Source organism: Mytilus californianus, unplaced genomic scaffold (genome assembly GCF_021869535.1).
Source record: "Mytilus californianus isolate M0D057914Y unplaced genomic scaffold, xbMytCali1.0.p SCAF_9, whole genome shotgun sequence".
In the NCBI taxonomy this organism is placed as follows: Eukaryota; Metazoa; Mollusca; class Bivalvia; order Mytilida; family Mytilidae; genus Mytilus; species Mytilus californianus.
In genome coordinates, this window is record NW_026262745.1 from 71,447,539 (window position 1) to 71,468,123 (window position 20,585).

General features: G+C 31.9%; 1 protein-coding gene across 2 annotated transcripts in view; it reads right to left on the reverse strand.

Annotated features, from left to right (window-relative positions):
- Positions 1-20,585, reverse strand: part of LOC127716599 (malate synthase-like) — a 61,106-nt gene that overhangs the window by 19,218 nt on the left and 21,303 nt on the right. For both annotated transcript variants that reach the window (XR_007989040.1, XM_052222838.1), the window contains exons 7-14: positions 16,603-16,713; positions 16,314-16,373; positions 15,068-15,224; positions 10,849-11,050; positions 8,757-8,835; positions 7,268-7,360; positions 3,721-3,793; positions 1,833-1,900 (exon numbers count right to left, since the gene is read on the reverse strand). Coding sequence is in view for 1 of the 2 variants with exons in the window: in XM_052222838.1 (XP_052078798.1) it covers positions 1,833-1,900; positions 3,721-3,793; positions 7,268-7,360; positions 8,757-8,835; positions 10,849-11,050; positions 15,068-15,224; positions 16,314-16,373; positions 16,603-16,713 (843 nt within the window). In the remaining variant the exon portion in view is untranslated. The remainder of the gene's footprint in view (positions 1-1,832; positions 1,901-3,720; positions 3,794-7,267; positions 7,361-8,756; positions 8,836-10,848; positions 11,051-15,067; positions 15,225-16,313; positions 16,374-16,602; positions 16,714-20,585) is intronic.

Consider the following 20,585-nt stretch of genomic DNA (forward strand, 5'->3'; position numbering starts at 1 on the left):
ATACTGAATGACATATAATTAATAAGATAAAGTAGCCCATTTTTTAGCTATATACCACTAAGAGTTTTATCAAATAAGATTTGCTCTATCAAATGGATGTGTAAGGATATATTTGCTATATATTATCTCTTAGAAATTTGCATACATTCAATGAACAAGGACCAAGCCAAAAATAAATCTTCTTTCCCCTTGTGCCTGACTTTCACCCTGACACAATTATTTCAATGAACAATTACTTTAATGGTATAGACCTGACAAAAGTGACTATGGTCAAGACCATATATGTTGAATTGTAAGCTGTTGCTCATTCATGATACCCCTGCTATACCTTTTTATGATTAGGTAGTTGATCAGTGGTGAATTTGAAAACACATCACACAGTAAACCTTAATAATATGAAGCTAGGTTCCAAATTTCAGGAAGCTCTTATCCATAGTTCTTAGAAAAATGCGACCAAAATTTCAAACATGGAAATCATGTGTAAATGAAAATAAGTATTCAGTTAATATAAAAGTGATAAGTGATGAATGTTAAAAATATAAAATATAATAATAAAGTAAAGCAGATTTGAAAGAATTTTGTTCCCCAAATTCAGGACGTTTCTGTTTGTAGTTCCTGAAAAAAAGGCAGCAAAAATTTCATGCTCTGCAATTATTTGTACGAATTTAGGCCAAGTAAATTTAATTAGTAGATTTTCATCCAAATTTTTGAAAAAAATGGGGTGGGTGGGAGGATTTTATTTTTTATTTTTTATTAGATATGAAACGCTCTTGTGACGTGTTCTTCATATATGCAAGTGTAATAATAAGGTTCTATCATGTATATACATGTATAACGAATCAAACATACAAAGAAATGCAAAAACCAAAATTTGAAACAGGATGTTATTAATGAAACGAAATTATCGACAGTTACCGGTAACGAAAATGAACAAAATCCGGAAATCGTAAATTTTTCAAAATAAAAAAAATTGGGGCGGAACGATTTCAGAGGGGCGGGCGGGAATGAAAATCTATCAATTAATTTTAATTGGCCTTATAAGTATTGTGTAAACAGTGAATTTGGTGGAAGATGAATACCAAAACAAATGGCAATTAGATTGCCACCAAATTTCAGGAAGCTTTGATATGGAGTCTTGAGGCCAATGTGACAGACAAGGATTAAATCTAGAATACATAACATTAATATATGCTCTTCCCATTAATCAAACCATGTCAGTGGTTGTTACTTGTTTTATCTTTAAAAGATTTTTTAAAATCAAAATGCAGTGAAGATGAAGTCTGTTGAATATATTGACAATTGTTTTAGTCTCGTAGACAAATCAAATCTTTAACTATTACATAGACACCTGTCTATTACTGAAGAATGTATGTTGATCTCGATATGTCTTCTGCTTTTTAATGTTTGGTTTGCAGTCTCATTAACATTTACTTCATTTAGCTTTCATATAACCTGAAAACTTGATATTCGTCTAAGAGCTTTCACATTACCTGAAAACTTGATATTTGTCTAAGAGCTTTCATATTACCTGAGATCTTGATATTCCTCTAAGAGCTTTTATATTACCTAAGATCTTATTATTAGTCTAAGAGATTTCATATTACCTGAGATCTTGATATAAGTCTTAAAGGTTTCATATTACCCGAAATCTTGATATTTGTCTAAGAGCTTTCATATTACCTGAGATCTTGATATTTGTCTAAGAGCTTTCCTATTACCTGACATCTTGATATTTGTTTAAGAGGTTTCATATTACCTGAAATATTGATATTTGTCTAAGAGCTTTCGTATTACCTGAGATCTTGATATTTGTCTAAGAGGTTTCATATTACCTGTGATCTTGATATTTCAGCAGTTGCAGAATCTTCAACAGCACCTTTAAGATAATAATGACCTTGACCTGTTAAATATAAAATTATTAAAGTAACAGACTTCAAGCAACAAGTTTTTCTATAAAGTTGTGAACACTGAGATTGCCCCTTAATTACATGAAAAGCCACTATAATGCATGTAGTACAGTATTGTGAGAGAAAATGCATTTCAGAATTCCAATTTTCATGGTTGATGAAAAATATATAGGTTTAAAAGAGCTGTTAAATTTCTATATTCAGATTTTGAACAGAACAAACTGAGAGAAAAATCTACAAACTTTGGGTCTTTGGAATCAACCATCTTCTTCAACTGTAAAGCCAAAAAAATATTCTCCAAACATAAAATCTCTTTTAGTAATGTGCTATACTGGAAATTTACTAAAAGAGAGGCGAACGATACCAAAGGGGGACATTCAAACTCGTAAGTCAAAACAAACTGACAACGCCATAGAAAACTTAAGGATGTTCGCTACTCTGTTTCAAAATAACAAGATTTTTAAAAGACTGTTATAAATTAAAAGCATATGAATAAAGGAACTAGAAAAGCAGTGTGCTTGTTTTCAAGATATAAGCCATTGAATATTTGGCGGGAAATAATTCTCTCTAGATTTTTCATACATTTAACATTACCACCTTTTTTATTTCAAAAACTATGAAAAAATAACAAGGATTTTATAAGATTTTCATATATGGCTTTTTAAACTATATGGAATAAAAATATGAAAAGAAAAATATTGGTAAGTGGGCAAAATTTTTTAATGACACTACATGGATAAAACCAGAGGATTCCGAATATCTGGCAAAAAATCAAAATCAAGAGGAGCGAACATCCTTAAGACTGAGCAACAGGAACCCCACCAAAACTGGGGGTGATCTCAGGAGCTCCAGAAGGGTAAACAGATCTAAATTCAACCAGTAATTCTTTCTGGAAATAAATAAATTATCAGATTCTTCCTTAACTGAACCAATTATCTTTAGTTTCAATCAAAGTTGGCAATTGCAATTTGCAGATTACTTTTTATTCATGGGATACCATTTTCTTGGATTTCCTGGGAAAAGGTGATCTACAAGTTTAAATGTTCAACAAAGTGCACATTTTCTATAGGTTTATATGCAGATTTTGGTAAAATCAAAAATCAAATCCCCCACAAATTTACATTTTTTCCTCAAGCCATGCAAAATTGAAAAAATCCAAAAGAAATGATTCCACAGTAATCAAAGTACTTGTGACCACTGAGGTGCAAAAATTGCTTTCATTTTGCAGTGTGTACTTCAAATTAAACTAAAACATTGCATTGCCATTGAATAAAGAAATAGAAGACAATATTTTGAAATGAAGTTATCTTCCTTTGTCAATAAATATGTTCTGCAATTTCCAATCAAATAGTTCACTTGACAAGTTATTTGTAACTAGAACTAATCAACATTTTTGAACAGCAGTGTCACTAGTGGAGTAAGAACCCCAAACCCCACCTGAACATCTGAGTTCATTCAGTTTTTGGTCTACTGTGGATTCTTTTTATTCCTTGGATACCAATTTTCGTGGGTTTCATGGGTACAGTGAACAAAAAATTCAAATGTTCAACGAATTACACATTTTCAATAAGCTTTGCATGAACAGATTGGCAAAACCACAAATCAAATATCCACAAAAATGCAAGTTTTCCTCAATCCCCAAAAATCATACCCACAAAAATAAATTAATCCACAGTATTGATGAAATATAAAAAAAAAATAGGTGTATCAATTCATGACACAAAATCACTATGCATTATTTATAGCACCAAAAGCATAAGAAGACTTCCTCATGGAGCAAAGATTTATAAGTTTGATAATGATTGACACATACCTCTCAACCATGCCTCAATGAAGAGAATACCAACTGTAATGTTGTGCCTTAAACCTTGTTGTGTAACTCCTCCCTGTTAAAAAAAAACAAAAAAACTAGCATAATTCATAATTGTTTTTCTTTTTTTTTAAATTCGTAAGGGTTCAGCGGAACCCAGTGTCTCGCCAACTTTTTCTGTTAATCGAAGGCTCAACAAAAATGAGGAAGTAAATCAATAAAAATATTCCTCTTGATACTATCTTTTGATTGTAAGAAGGTTCTGTCCAAGTTTGGTTAACTGGAAGAAAACAAAATTTCCTTCTAGATACTAGCATTTGATCATAAACAAGCTCCTGTCCAAGTTTGGTACAAATCCAAAATAGTATAAGAAAGTTATTAAAATTTTAAAAACTTTAACCACAGAGTGAATGTGTTGTTTCCTGGCAGAAAATCTAAGTCCATTTAAAAGTAAAATACAGAAAAAATGGATTTATTTTTTTACAAAATGTTCTTCTAGATACTAGCTTTTGATCATAAACAAGCTCCTGTCCAAGTTTGGTACAAATCCAAAATAGTATAAGAAAGTTATTAAAATTTTAAAAACTTTAACCACAGAGTGAATGTGTTGTTTCCTGGCAGAAAATCTAAGTCCATTTAAAAGTAAAATACAGAAAAAATGGATTTATTTTTTTACAAAATGTTCTTCTAGATACTAGCTTTTGATCATAAACAAGCTTCTGTCCAAGTTTGGTACAAATCCAAAATAGTATAAGAAAGTTATAAAAATTTTAAAAACTTTAACCACAGAGTGAATGTGTTGTTTCCTGGCAGAAAAACTAAGTCCATTTAAAAGTAAAATAAGGGCTATTCCATTAAAAAGGAGGTACTAGGGTCGGAAGGCAATTTTTAAGTACCCCCACGACCAAGACGAATGTACCATGTATCTTAACACCAACCAACAGGAAGTCGTTTCATAATAATACAAGAACCAACTGGAATATATCTAACTTATTTTATTCTAATTTACCACTACCAAAGGAATTGTTATTTAAACATTATAGTTGCTGGACAATTTAGAGGGGGTGGACAGGGTCAAGGAGCTACAATGTTTGGTTATTACTATGATATAAAGGGCTATTTGTATCTCTTTTTATTTATTTTGTTTAATCCATACCCGAGTATACAATTAAAGTAATAGTTCAAATTCAAAGCTGTTTAAATGTATCATATCTATTTGCATTATTATATTAGCTCCGTAAAAATAAAGTAAGAAACTTCCAGATTTTTACTGGCCGTTCAAAATTGAGAAGAAATGACCTCTTGGAATTGTAGATATATGTATACTCTATAAAAACATCTACATGTAATATCAACATTTATTAATGATACAGAAAATTACTGTCACATTTCATTGGATTTTGACATGAAAATTTGTGAACTAAAAGTTATTTTGAGTTTCTGTATAAAATATTTCATGCTTTTTCTTTCTTTTCCATATATCTTTTGGTTTTCAATTCTAGTGTTTATATTTCATCATCATAGATGTATTTTGTCACCTGCCTGGAATTATTATTTTTTCTATTGTATTTGATCGGCAAACCCGGAATTACCCTTATCCGACCCCGGAATCTGATAAGGTATTGTAATCGTCTTCATTTCCGGTTTATGGCATCCATTGTTTTTCAATGTTGTTTTTGTCAGTCAGATATGATTTTACTCGTATTTACACATTACTTGTTGCAAATTTTCAGTATAAAGCTAGCGGTTGAACAAACTGAGCATCGCTGTCATGAATAATAAAGATAAAAATAAATTTTGAGATCGTTTTGAAGTTTTGGTCCCAAATTCATGAAATTGAAAATTGGGAAAAACGTAGGGTATTTGCCATTGCCAATAGGAATGGGTCCGGTATTTGGACCCTGTGGAATGCTAGAAAAATCCCTGGAGGGGTGTATCATCTCAATAGTAATATGGCTTTAAATTGACCATACTGATGGTTAAAAAGTTAAAAGGTCGTCAAAGTTAATTTTTATTTTCTTTCAAATCGAAGGTCCGTTGGGCCTAGCTAGTAACCAAACGAAAGTCCGATTGCAATAGTGGAAGGTCGCGGATCTCGGACCACCGCTAATTTGAACATCCGAATATTATTTTCAATAGAATTTGACATCGTTCGCCATGTACTTGACATTAAAGGGAAGTAACTCTTGCACTTCCGGAACTGGTACCATAGGTAGAATACAACGTTGCGCCTGTTGCTGTGTAAGTCGCGGGAACAGTTATGTTTTCCAAAATATCACGATAAGAGCAGGAGACAAAAACAATCGGTTATATAAGTCCCTGCAAAAACAAATAATAATAAAAAACGGAAAATAACACATTGAAACCGACAGTCACGAAAAATGACTGTCAAAGAAGACCAACAACCAACAATACTTAGTTTCTCTAAACACCAAGGGCCACTGGCCATACACGCTTCAACACATCAACAACCAACGGAATTTTTTATAATTGCCGTCCAGCCCTGGTACATTCTTTTTAATGGAATAGCCCTAAGGAAAAAATGGATTTATTTTTTACAAAATTTACTTCTGGATAATATCTTATGATCATAAACAAGCTTCTGTCCAAGTTTGGTACAAACCCAGGATAGTTTAAGAAAGTTATTAAAATTTTAAAAACTTTAACCACAGAGTGAATGTAATATTTCCCGGCAGAAAAACTAAGTCCATTTATAAGTAAAATACGGAAAAAATGGAATTTTATTTTTACAAAATTAACTTCTGGATACTATCTTATGATCATAAACAAGCTTCTGTCCAAGTTTGGTAGAAATCCAGGATAGTTTAAGAAAGTTATTAAAATTTCAAAAACTTTAACCACAGAGTGAATATTTGTGGACGCCGCCGCCGACGATGCCGACGGAATGTAGGATAGCTATGTCTCGCTTTTTCGACTAAAGTCGAAGGCTCGACAAAAATGAATTATAGCATTCTCAAAATTTTGTGCTACTTTTATTATCTCCCTTTGATTGTGAGATTCATAAGATTTGTAGCCTGGCAACCTGGTCCAAACATCTGTTCCCTTCGGTAAGGCCAGGCGTAATACAGTCCACATGAGCAATTTTTAGACCTGAACAGGACTGAATTACTGTGAATTCAGAAATTATTGCGAGGTTTTTATTAATGTGAATAATGCGACTGGGTGAGTATCGCAATAATAAGAACTCCCATTCTGATATCTGATAAATATATCTGTATGCAGGTTTTCCTGAAATTGCAATAATTTATCTGGCATTTTTGACCATTTTAAAAAATCTCAATAATAAAAGGACGAAATAATTTCTGAATTTACAGTACTCTGTATGCTCATTCGTCTCTTGTGAAGAGTTGTCTCATTTAATAGCAATCATACCATATCTTCTTATTTTTATATTAGGATTAAAATTGATCATAAGTTATACTGAAACGTTAATGACTTGCAAGTCATTTTACTCTTGAGATTTTATGTTAAAAGAGCAGCTTGATCCTAGGCTAATGATTTATTAAAAAGAAGAGTACAAAATACTTACTGTGGGCATTTTAAGTAAATCTTTAGCTGTGAGATTCACATCAAGTCTTTTAATTTGATGCTGATTTGTTGTTGATGACATTTTCTTAAACAACTAGAAAAAAAAGTCAAGTACAAATTTATTAACAAACATAGAATAAAAGTAATTATAGGAAAAATAGAACAAGGTTCGAGATTTCACAATCCCCAACCATGGAGAAAAAAAAAACATTATGAAAAAAAAAAGATTTTTCCTTGAATCTTGATTTTTGTAGTTAAAGATCTTCAACAATGACCTCATACCTTGCAGAAAAATAAAAATGATTGATAGATGATTGCTAAAGATGCTAAAATTCTTGACAGCACAAAAATGGCTAAAGATATTTCATATGTGAATTTCTATTTTTATGAAACATAACTTCACAATAATTCCTGAATAGATATAACAAAGACAACAAAATAATAGGTCATTTGTCAACTAAAAAAAGCCTTTACCAAGCATAATTTTGTCTTCTTGCCATCGGACTGGGGATGCTGATATTTCACTTCTAAAGCACTCCACCTAGTGGTTTGTTAAAAGCTTTAATTCTGACACTAGTGTGGATAGAGATTGTGCCCTAATGTTAATGAAGTTATAAGCATACAGTGACAATAAACACTAATTGTAAATGTCAAATCAACTGGGTTTTTCTGTCATACTTAAAATAAAATATAGCCTTAATAATTATGCCAAGTTATTATCTCCCCTTAAACAGGTGGATATGCTCAAATAGGTTCAAAACATATATCAACATTTAACAACGTGATCCAATTTGTGTTTATTTTATCTCCGTATTATTTCATTTATTGCTGAAAAGTCATTGAAGTTATGCTGACAAGTCATTGAAGGTATGATGAAAAGTCATTGAAGTTATGCTGACAAGTCATTGAAGGTATGATGAAAAGTCATTGAAGTTATGCTGAAAAGTTATTGGAGTTATGATGAAAAGTCATTGAAGCTATGATGAAAAGTTATTGAAGTTATGCTGAAAAGTCATTGAAGTTATGATGAAAAGTCATTGAAGTTATGATGAAAAGTCATTGAAGTTATGATGAAAAGTTATTGAAGTTATCCTGAAAAGTTATCGAAGTTAGCAGTAAATTCCTGTCAGAAAAACATTTGGGAACTTTGTCAATGTCTTCCTTTATAGACTGGTTCCCTGTCCTTTATCAGTTTGTCTCAGAAATATGTAAAATGTATGTTGCAAGAGAGATAACCATCCTATCTTTATAAATTTTTTACAACCACTATAATATAAACCAAATTGTATACAAAGAGGTGCGAGGAGTATATTAAAGAGACAGCAACCTACCAACACAAATACTAAAAGAAATTTTAAAGAAATTAAAAGTAATGCTTTATAAAAACTTCTTTCACACTTCAGTTTTCCATATCCTTTAAAAAGTAGGTTAAAATATTTTAAATATTGATATGCTCTCAAGGTATCATTTAAATGTAATTAAACACGAACCTGCTGCATTGGTTGTAATAACCTCAGATCATAGACCATAAAACCATCTACACCAGCTTGTATCTCTTTAACTTTACCTCTGAAATGTAATCAGTTTAGTTATGGTCATACATGTTACTGTAGATTCATTTATTTTCTTTGGTACCAATTTTTGTGGATTGAAGAAAAAAATTGAATTTATGAATATTTGATTTCATGGTTTTGCTAAAGAGTAGACAAGCCTATAGAAAAGTTGTACTTTGTTGAAAATTGGTATCCACCGAATAATAATGAATCCACAGTATTGTCTTTTCAATGTCAAAGGTAAATTGTCCAGAGTTTAAAAGACAACACTGTAAATACAAAATTTTTGTGTGCATTTATAATTGTTATTGGTGGACAACGGACAACAATTGTTGGGATTTTAGAAATATTGAAATCAAATAATGCTATTAAAATTTAATATGCAAGCTTTTATATTTGCATAACCTATCGTATCCCATAATAATTTTTCACTATAAAAAAACTTTCTGAATTTACAGTAACTTGTAATTTTTACAGGAAAAATAAGCATAATAAAATAATCATTAAAGAAGGGAAATTGAAGATAGTTTTTCTCTGCAATGGAGAATTATATTCAGTGCAGATTTTTCAAATTATTAAAATATATCTAAAGACTTGAAACCAATGTTACATAGATTTTGCTGGAACAGGATCACGGTCTATTATTTAGAGTGCTAAGAAGAAACATTTCTATGCCATTTGATCTCTGGTGGACTGATGGTGGAAATTTGTCTCATTGGCAATTATAACACATCTTATTATTTTTATAATAGTTCGAGGGCAATGTTCACAAATTCTTCATAAATTAACCACATACAACTTGTTAATTTGTCAGCACTAGACTTTAGCAAAAGTTGTTTTCATAACAATTTTCATGTATTTAAGCCTTGTATAATTCCGAACTAAGGTGTTTAGTCTTGCTTGTACAACATGTTTAAATTTGGGAAGCCAAAACAAAAACGACAAAAACAAACAGTTTTCCTTTCAACATGGAGGCTTAAGGGAAACAACTCCAAATCAATTTCAGCTGCTATCAATCAATACACATGTTTGTACTGAGGATTCATCTGTTTTCATTGATACACATTTTTTCATGAATTTGGTTAAATATACCTGCCATGAAAATACTATTTATATATTTACATCCCAACTTCTTTATTTTAACAGTGATGATCTGAGTCGGATCACCCCTACCAGATCACCCAACCTTGAGTTTCTTTGTTCTGCATGCTTTCTTTTGTTCTGTAACATTTTGGTGGGAATGTCGAAAACACAATAAAACTTAAAAATATCTATATTGAATAAAGACTAACTTTCAAAATTTTTAATAGAAAAAATCCACCAAATTTCCAGTGTCTATGCGGGGAAACAAACTCAAGACCGTAAGCATATGAAGCCACGATTCATACCCCTACACCAGTACGTTTGGATACAGACTCTCTGTTAATTTAACATATTTAAACATTGTTTCCTGGGCTCATAAAGATATATACTATATAGTAATATATAAAGTATATCATAATAATTGTGTGGCATTCTGAAATAGATGTTATGAATCGTAAATGCTTTTCATATAGTCTAAAAGAGCTGGAATGTAAAATAGTTATCCCACTCGGACTTGGTGTGTCAGTGTAAGAGCACCCTCCGGCCATCGGGGTGATCTTACACTGACACACTGCGCCCTCATGGGATAACTATTACAGAATACATTTTGCTTATAACATGTTCTCATCGCAATAATATAGGTAGGGATTAAATTTTAAAAATCCATTGAAAAGTTATCACCTTAGTCATGGTCTACTGACTTTACATCATAATTTACCTGTGAAAAATACAGGTACCTGTATTATCTTAAGGATTTTCGTGATTGAAAAGAAAAAAATATTTTCGTAGATTTCTGATTCTTTGATTTTGCCAAATTCTGCATTACATCCTATAGAAAATTTGCACTTTGTTGAACATTAAAATTCATGGATTACCTATACCTGCAGAAAAAATTGTATACCACGAATAATAATGAATCCACAGCAACCAACACATTGATACCTACCCTTTAACTTTATCAATAATTTGTTGAAATACAGTACCACTGGTATTACCATTAGGTAGAATTGGTGCTGCCATCCCACCTGTAGCATGTGCACCATGACTATGACATATTTTCACAACTAAATCCATGTAACTCTTCAGAAAGTGGCGATCCATGGACACATATTTATTTCTGTCTGGTAGGACAAATTCTTTTCTGTGACCTTAAATGATAGAATAAATATGCAGCAAGTTATTTTTCAGATCCTTTTTGGTCATATAGCTCCTCAACTGTTCTGGTTCTCATACATCATTGGCTTTCAAATTTTTCGGTTATGAGGGTTCCAGATGAAGGTAAATCTAGAAAAGTGCTTCAGACGCATGAAATGTATAAAGTTTTGTTTTCATTTTTTAATAGATTAAATCTAAGGTCAAGGTCGCAAATGCTTTGATGATGATAATAAATTGGTGTATAGAGTTCACTTGCACATATCACATATAAAATAAGGAGATGTGCTATGATTGCCAATAAGACAACTATACATCAGAGACCAAATGATGTAGATGTTAGCAACTATAGGTCACTATACAGTCTTCAACAATGAGCAAATGCCTGATATGACAAAATGTAAAACTATTCAAACGAGAAAACCAACAACCATGTAACATTTTAATAGATTACCTTTATTAGGTCAAGGGTCACAGATGCTTTGATAATGATTATGATGATGACAGATTGGTGTTTAAAGTCCAGTAGCAAATATCACATGCACATCAGGATGAGAACATGTTAATGTGATATGAGCATGAACTAAGCTATGCACTTGACGAACCAGATCTTTAATGAACTAGTGCAAAATCAAGTCAACAATCAAAATCGCTATTTCTTGTGATCATGTTGTCATCTCCCTACAAATGAAGGCATTTTAAACATTTAAAGATTCAAACTTATTTAAAACTTTTTGAGTTGTACATGTATTTCTCTGTTTGATATTTGTTAATTAGATACTCCGAGATTTGATTAAATTTGGCTTCAATAGGCCCAACAGTTTCAAAGAAAAAACTTTTGTAAAAGTCAACTTACGATGACGCCAGAGGCCAAGTGATGAGAATAGGCCCTTTTGGCCAGGCGAGTTAAACAGTATCAGATCAGACAGCTTTTAGTAGATTGTATAACAAAATTTCTGGCACCAAGAAATGTCACTTAGCGTAAGTATAAAGTAAAATAACAAAAATGCCGAGTACTTTTCTTCAACATATGTTAGGATAAGGGCAGATGATTATTTTTTTATCCCTAAAGGTCAGGGAGTTTCCATCAGCTTGGTAAAAGCTGGTGTAAGCCAAGAACTGTAACTGCATCATATTCCATACAACAATGTACAATTCACCGTTCATGAACCAAAAGGACAGTAGTTTTTTTTTAATTTTTTGTACTAAAATGAAATTAAATCTACATCATTGGTTTGATACCAACTATTTAGGACATTATTATCCAATCATACATTTTAAAATGAAAATAAATCTACATCATTGGTTTGATACCAACTATTTAGGACATTATTATCCAATCATACATTTTAAAATGAAAATAGATCTACATCATTGGTTTGATACCAACTATTTAGGACATTGTTATCCAATCATACATTTGGGTGCACATATTTTGAAAATATTAACCAGAATGCATTAGATTTAAAAGTATTTGTTTCTGAATAACTCCATACCAAGTCAGACCATACCTCTTCATAAAAGTTTTCTATCTTGTCCTTTAAAATTTTCAATGAATTGAAAAATGTTGCAAAAAATTTATTGTTTTTTTCTGAAAAATGAAAGACAGATATTATTCTGATAGAGACTATGTCAGACAATAAAACAAGAATGTGTCCATAGTACACGGATGCCCCACTCTCACTATCATTTTGTATGTTCAGTGGACCGTGAAACTGGGGTCAAAACTCTAATTTGGCATTACAATTAGAAAGATCATATCATAGGGAACATGTGTGCTAAGTTTCAAGTTGATTGCACTTCAACTTCATCAAAACTACCTTGACTAAAAACTTTAACCTGAAGCGGGACAGACGGACGAAAGGACGAAAGAACGAACGGATGCACAGACTGAAAAACATAATGCCCCTAGGTGGGGCATTAAAATGGAAAAAAAAATTAGAAGGAAATTTTTATCCAAGTTATCTGCTGAGTAGTCAATGCTTTCAGTACTGACATGATTTATAATGCCAGTTGATAACTTAAGAAAATTGATCTTATCATCCATGCCATCAGCTCAGTAGTCAGTGCTTCAGTACTGATGAGATTTGTAATGTACAAAAGTTGCCAGTAGATAAATAATGAAATTATTTAGAAACTAAGGTCCATCATGCAAATGTGACCTTAGATTGAATTTGGCTTCTTGTTTTATGTTCCTTTTGATCATATAGCTTTTCAATTGTTTCGGTTCTTATACATCCTTGGCTTTCAAATATTCGGCTTTGAGCGTTCCAGTAATGCCGACTTTGCGAGATCCTTATGGGTAGTCAAGGTTGTTAAAAATCACCTAGTAGTATTATTTTTTGAGTGGTTGGGTTCTAAAAACAGGGGTAGATCCAGCCATTTTTAAAAGGGGGGGTTCCAACCATATGTCCACATTCAAAAGCATTGATCGTCGAAAAAAGGGGATCCTGGATCTGCCTTTGAAAAAAAGTGCTTCCCATATGTTTAATTCTTGAAAAGCCCTTAGCAAAATTCAACACAAAAGGAGTGATCTCACTAATTTTTAATATCTACAAACATCAAATGTCAACTAAACATGTAAAGGATGGTGAAACTGTGAAATTAATAATGTCAACAACGAACAAAACACACCCTATATTTAACATCATGCCATGGCAACCAAAGTGAAATACTCAAAGTCTATCACCTAACATACAGAATTAGCAATATTAAAATAAAATCACTGTCCTTTGGTCTGCTGGTCATTGTTTTTTTCTGTGCAGAAAGTTCAAACAAATATCAAAAAACAAAGGTACAATATCCTACGATCGAAGAAAAGTAGGGTTTTTTTGGTAAAAATATCTTTATCTATTACAGCCTTGATTAAAAATCTATAGTGTATCAACTTTCTTCCAGTTGTAATTATGTTCCATATTCAAAAGCATAAAACTGTCTCTAATAATTTCATTAAATTTTTCATTCTCGGCATGTAATTGGAATTTATTTTTATGAAATCATGTGACGTCAGCACAAAGGTTAATCATAACACCATCACTCAAGATATAGTTATTTCTAATCAATTTTGTCGGGCCATGCTTCTATTTATTTAAATATAGAATTCCTAAACTTAAGTGTTATTAACAGCAAACTGAAAGTTTATCTTTCTTCAAATTTATTTTTTAGCAGCTGTTATATTCCACAATGTCACAGAAAAAGTAAAAATGCCACGTCCTGTCTGTTTTTGTTTTATGCTTTGAATTGATCTGATGAGTTAAGCCTTTTTCAACTGATTTTTATAGTTTTTTCTTATGATGTGCTGTTACACCACTGTCCCAGGTTAAGAGAGAGTTGTAGAGCTCACAAACATGTTTAACCCCGCCACATTCTTTATGTGCCTGTTCCAAGTCAGGAGCCTGTAGTTCAGTGGTTGTCGTTGGTTTATGTCTGTCATATTTGTTTTTCGTAAATTTATATAAATATGCTGTTATTTTTTTCAATTGAATTGTTTCATATTTTTCATGTCAGGGCCTTTTATAGCCAACTATACGGTATGGGTTTTTCTCATTGTTGAAAGATTATATCCACTTCTTTTGAACTTGGGTGGATAGTTGTCTCTTGGCAATCATACCACATCTCCTTATTTTTATATGGTCATTTAAATCAAACTTGACAATTAATAAGGTTTCAATTTTTATTTTTAAAAATGAAATGAAAATCTTTCTTATTTGTCATCGTGAAATTTTTTATAATTTTGATTGTCAAGCTTTTTTTCATCTAACAAATATTATCTTACCAAATTTATAGATAAGTGAAGTAAATTAGTCCCATATCCCATAATTCAATTCAGCTAAACTAATTTATCTAAAAAAATTAAAAAAAGAATGTGTATGAGGACACGAATGCCCCTCCTCAAGCTTCAAACAAACGAAAATGGGACGGACAAACGGATGGAAAGACAGAAGGACGGATGGTCAAGGGTAACATTTAATGCCCCTTTGCCTACAGCGGGGGCATAAAAAGTATTTACTTACCAAATTTATTGATAAATGAAGCAGAATAGTCCCATATACCACAATTCAGTCCAGCAGAATGGTCCTTCAATTCATACAAAATCTCTTCCATTTCAAATGATGCAAGAATATTCTCTATCAATACACAGGCTTTTATACAACCATGTGGCAAATCTAACTGAAGATATTAAAGTAAAAAGAGATGTAAGATACATTTAATTGAGATTGTAACCCAACAACACAATAAACAATAACATTTACAGATTTAATTAAACAAAATGTGAAGTACACATCAATGATACAGCAACCCAAATAAATATATATAAAATAAATACAGAATGTGTCCATGGGACACAAATGATGCCCCCGCTTGCATATAACGTTATAAAGGGGCATAACTTGAGAACGGTAAAAGTGACGCCACCCGAATTCAAAACTTGATCTGTGTTTTGTGGTAATAAGCGTTGTGTATAAGTTTCATAACATTTGGTTGAGGCAAACTAAAGTTAGTGAACGGAAACTAATTTTGGGACTACGTACGGATGTACAGATGGATGGACGGACAAGGGTAACACTTAATGCCCCTCTGGTGTCGGCGGGGGCAAAAAAAGAAAGACAGTTGAATGTCTTAGTTTTGTTTATTTGTTGGTATTTAACTCTACATTTAGCAACCTTTGCTATATCATGGCAGCCATTTTTTGTTTGTGGAGGAAGCTGGAGTGCCCAGAGAGAACAACAACCTTTAGCAAGAACACTGGCAATTCTATTCAATTATGATTGGTGTAAAACTCACTACTTTTAAGCACTGATCACCTACCATTTTTGATCTGAATTTATCAAAACCATGTTTACTCTGTTAACCTTCTTGATTTTACCCCAGTAAGGAAAGGACATAATATTTTTCGCATGTGAAAAAAGTTTCTGACAATTTATCACCCCTATAATTCTTTGACTGAATGGTGATTAAAGCCACTTTCATCACTATTAGCAATTTCATGGCAGTCAGTTTTTATTGGTGGAGTAAGCGTGAGTGCCTGGAGAGAACCACTGACCTTTGGTAGGAAAACTGACAATCCTAGTCAATTAAGATTATAGTTGAAAGCACCTGCCACATGCGAGATTTGAACTCACAACCTCAAGTGTTGACAGGGTAGTGATACAGTAGTTGAAATACAAAGACCCCTCATCCAACAAGGTCCCCTATATAGTTCTTTGACCAGAAACCCAAAACACACTTTTTTTACCTTATTTCAAATACCAAACATACCTTCCTTTCTGTATAATCAAATATCTTGTTCCACAGTTTGGCTTCATTACTTCCTTCTATCTGTAAATGTAACAGACTATGATTACAACAAGAATACACATAGTATAAATATACCATCAAACCTTTAACCAATTAAAGATCATTGAGACTATAAATTAAGTATGTGCAAACAAAATTGGCAATCCTTTGCATTCATCCTTTAAAACGGACATTCAATACCTTTTCTTTCAGAACATATATCAACTCATTTAAATGAATTGGGGCAACTCAAAAGTCATGTAGTGCTTACCTTGGAAAGGTAAAAGAATGGCCCACTTTCCTTATCTAGGAGAATTCTGGCATTGTGATACATCAAAAGTCCAAAATCAAACAATGGACCTGGAACCTCTTTACCATTTACCTGAAAACATTTAAATCTGTGAGAATGATAAAAAATCCACTTTATTAATACAGCAAATGACTAATTCCATAGTAATTGTTAAGGCCAAAAATATATATAAACTTGTTTCCTGTCTACTGGATGAAAAAATAGGGTAGGTGGATGTGTAAAATGAGTTTATTTTCTATAATATTTTTACATAGGCTATAAAGGGAAATATTCTAGGCTTTAATGATGCTTATCAAAATCTTTCTGGCCTCTAATGGTGCTTAACCAAAAACGTCCATAAAATGTGTTAGGCTAGGCCAGGAAATTTAGGGTGAACATGAGTAGGGAGGCACGAAACACAACAATATTTTTGTGACCTAAGCTTCTTAATTTGAATTTCATCAACAGCTTTAATAAAAAAAGGCTTTTCTAAGGTGGCTTTAAAAATCAAGAGACCTAAAGTTGGAGAGACAAAAACATAAACAGTGGATAGCAGAATAAAACCAAAAGAGTCTGTACAGAAACTTGACCTCATTCTTGTGTATAATTAGTCATTAGGGCTATTCCATTAAAATGTATACATGTGGGAGAGTAGGAAGCTTAAGGGACTTTCAAAATATCCCTACAACCAAGAACCATTTTTTAGATAATTTTGCATAATGGTAATAGATGCATACTGAAAAAAGGCCCATGACCCACATTCAATAATTAAACTTCCCTTTCTACCCTTCCACATACATTTGTATGGAATAGCCCTTACCAAGAACAAATTTAAATACTGTGGGGACATGACAAGGCCAACTGAATTAAAACAAACATTGTGCAATAATCTAATTTTGGATGTAACACGTCTTCTGATTGGCTGAAAGTGTTTTGTCTATCAGCTCATAGACATAATTTTGTCATGTGACCATGACGTCATCAATGTTTTTTTCATGATTTACTCCTAAAAATGGAATTTAGAATTAAATTATAAGGACTGACAGTAATATTTTTTCTGTCTATTTGAAATAACCGTTAAGCGGGTTATTCAGTGTGCACCACATTTTTTATGTTATTTCTTCATAGATAAAAAAAAATATTACAATCATTCCTTAAATCAATGAATATACATTGAAAACGATATTTATGTTTTAAAAACTCTTGAAAGAGCTAAATTCCTTTTGAATTGCTATATGGGTCTCACTGTCTTTACAGACAATAATTCTCCATTAAAAACAAAGTTCATGGTTTTTTTAAAGTGAGTTTTAATTCCACTGTAGTAATTTGGTTTTCAGCAGAAATGATTTTGTCTGAAGTATTTGAATCAAGATTCAAGTTTCAAAGCTTTTGTATTCTCAGACATAAAAAGTGTACAAGAGGTCAACATACATACAAACAAATATACATATGAACAAACATACATCAACTCATATACAAAATATTTATACAGTAAGAACAATAATGGATCATTTTTAATCAAGATAAACCCTAAATTTATTATAAACTAGAGGCTCTGAAGAGCCTGTGTCACTTACCTAGGTCTATGTGCATCTTCAACATTGTAGATAACTGTTTACAGTTTCTCTCTATCTTATTTTGTTTTTGCCCAAAACACAAAAGGGTAAAAAAATTCATCATTTAAGGGCAATCACTCCTATCTACTAACTTTTTTGGCAGAATTTGACCTGATTGTAGATCTTGTCTTGCAGATCTTTTTTTGTTATTTAAAGTTTCTATCTATCTTTTATAGTTTTCAAGATAATAGGCAAAAATGCCAAAAGTTGGTAGAAATTGTCATTAAAGAGCAATTACTGCAATAACCAGTCGACTGAAGAATCCGGCTATTAGACTTATTTGTAGATCATGTCTTGCTGATTACTTATGCTGTTTAAAGTTTCTATCTATCTATTGTAGTTTAAAAGATTTTAGGCAAAAACGCAAAAAAAAAAATTGTAAAAATTGTCATTAAAGGGCAATAACTCTAATAAGGTGTCAATTGACGATTTTTGATATAATTTCTTATTTGAAGATCTTGTCTTGCTGATCAGTTTTGCTGTTTAAAGTTTCTCTCTATCTGTTATAGTTTTCAAGATAATAGGCAAAATGGAAAAAAAGTATTAACATTCATCTTTTTAGGGCAATAACTCCAATAAGAAATTGTCTGACAGTTTTGATTTAATCAGATAATAGGTGGAGCTCAACATTCTGAACATTTCTGCCCCTGTCAGATTTTCTCTATTTAAAGCGGTTTTCAAAATAGTAGACAAAACTTCCATTTTACCCCTAATTATTAGACAAAACTTCCATTTTACCCCTATGTTCTATTTTTAGCCTCGGGCCAGGTGAGATAACAAGAAAATAACAGATGAAAACGCAGGATTTCTGAACATGAATTTAAGTTAGTCAAGCCAAAAGCATGCACTATAATCTCTATAAACAATCCTTTTATGATTATTTGTGCAATTTATATTTTATTTGTATTCTTTTAAAAAATTACATTATTTAAAGGAAAGTAAATTAAAACTGGATAAATCAAGGGAAGTACTTAACCCAAAATTCATTTCTAAATACACAAAGTTTTTATTACACAATGGCAGTTAGCCTGAGGTAAAAATCGTTGATTACCAGTATGTTTGACACCCAAGCTGACAAGTGAAGCCATATAATTATGCATGTTAATTGATTGACAGGTAAAATATAACTTCAGGTAATGTCAGTTACACCAGATATGTTGGGCTGAAATTTTTCATTCATGAAATATTTCATACACTGGATTTTTTTCTCTTCAACAGGAGGTCGGGAGGAGACCCCTGAAAACGGGATTATTGTACTCCCGTCGGGAGGTTCACATGTATGAAGCTACCAATGAGCAAATGATAAGGCAAGCATAAAGACTAGCTTTACAATCCTACATATATTAACACCTTGTTACATAAAAACAATTTTCATAAGTACTTTCTTATATCAACTTCTTAGATGTGAGAGTTGTTGATGACGTTCAAAGAAATGGCAGATGTTTTATATATTTAAAGAATTTTATTAACATTTTGTCTGGTTATTTTCTTATAACTGTAAATCTGTTTTAGCAAGTGAACAAAGGCAGATGTCTTTAGAAATTTAAATGCCATGATTTTTCTATATGGAGCAAAGGAAACAGGAGTGGACACACTTAAATGTCCCACCTTGTTTACTGATTGAATAAATGTTTAAAGTCTTTAAGATAATGGTTTTACTGCAAGTATCAGATAAACTTAACATTATCAATAACTCCTGTAAATGAGGTCAAGGTCAGAAGAACCCTGCCAAATGAATATGTACACGTTACAATATTTCATACACCCAATGTAGATAGATATTGCTTATAGTATCTGAGAAACAGACCTAACAATGTAAACTTACAATTGACAAATAAACCATGAAAATGGGGACAAGGTCAGATGCTCACTGCCAGACAGACACATACACAATCATAACATAAACCAAAAATAGTTGACTTTTTGCTTATAGTATCTGCAAAACTGACCAAACAATGAAAACTCAACACTGACCACTGAACCATGAAAATGAGGTCAAGGTAGATAAAACCTGCCAAATGAACATGTATACCTAAAGCCTCAGTCACACATTCAGGAATTTTACTACTGTCCTTGATAGAACCATTTACAATTAGCATTTGTCAAAAGTCTAGTCAAAGATCCTGTAATTTGGTGTTGAAAATTCAAACTACTGTATCTATAAAAATATTCATTTAATCATGACAAAAATCAGATATTGTTCAGGAAGCATCCCAATTTAGCCTTTTCCAGCCAAATTTGTCCAGATTATCCATTTCTCAATCCAATTCTGATCCCATTCGTATCTTTTACATGGTAAAAAACGACCAGAAGTAAATTCATTTTTTTTTAAACTTTAACAGAACTTTT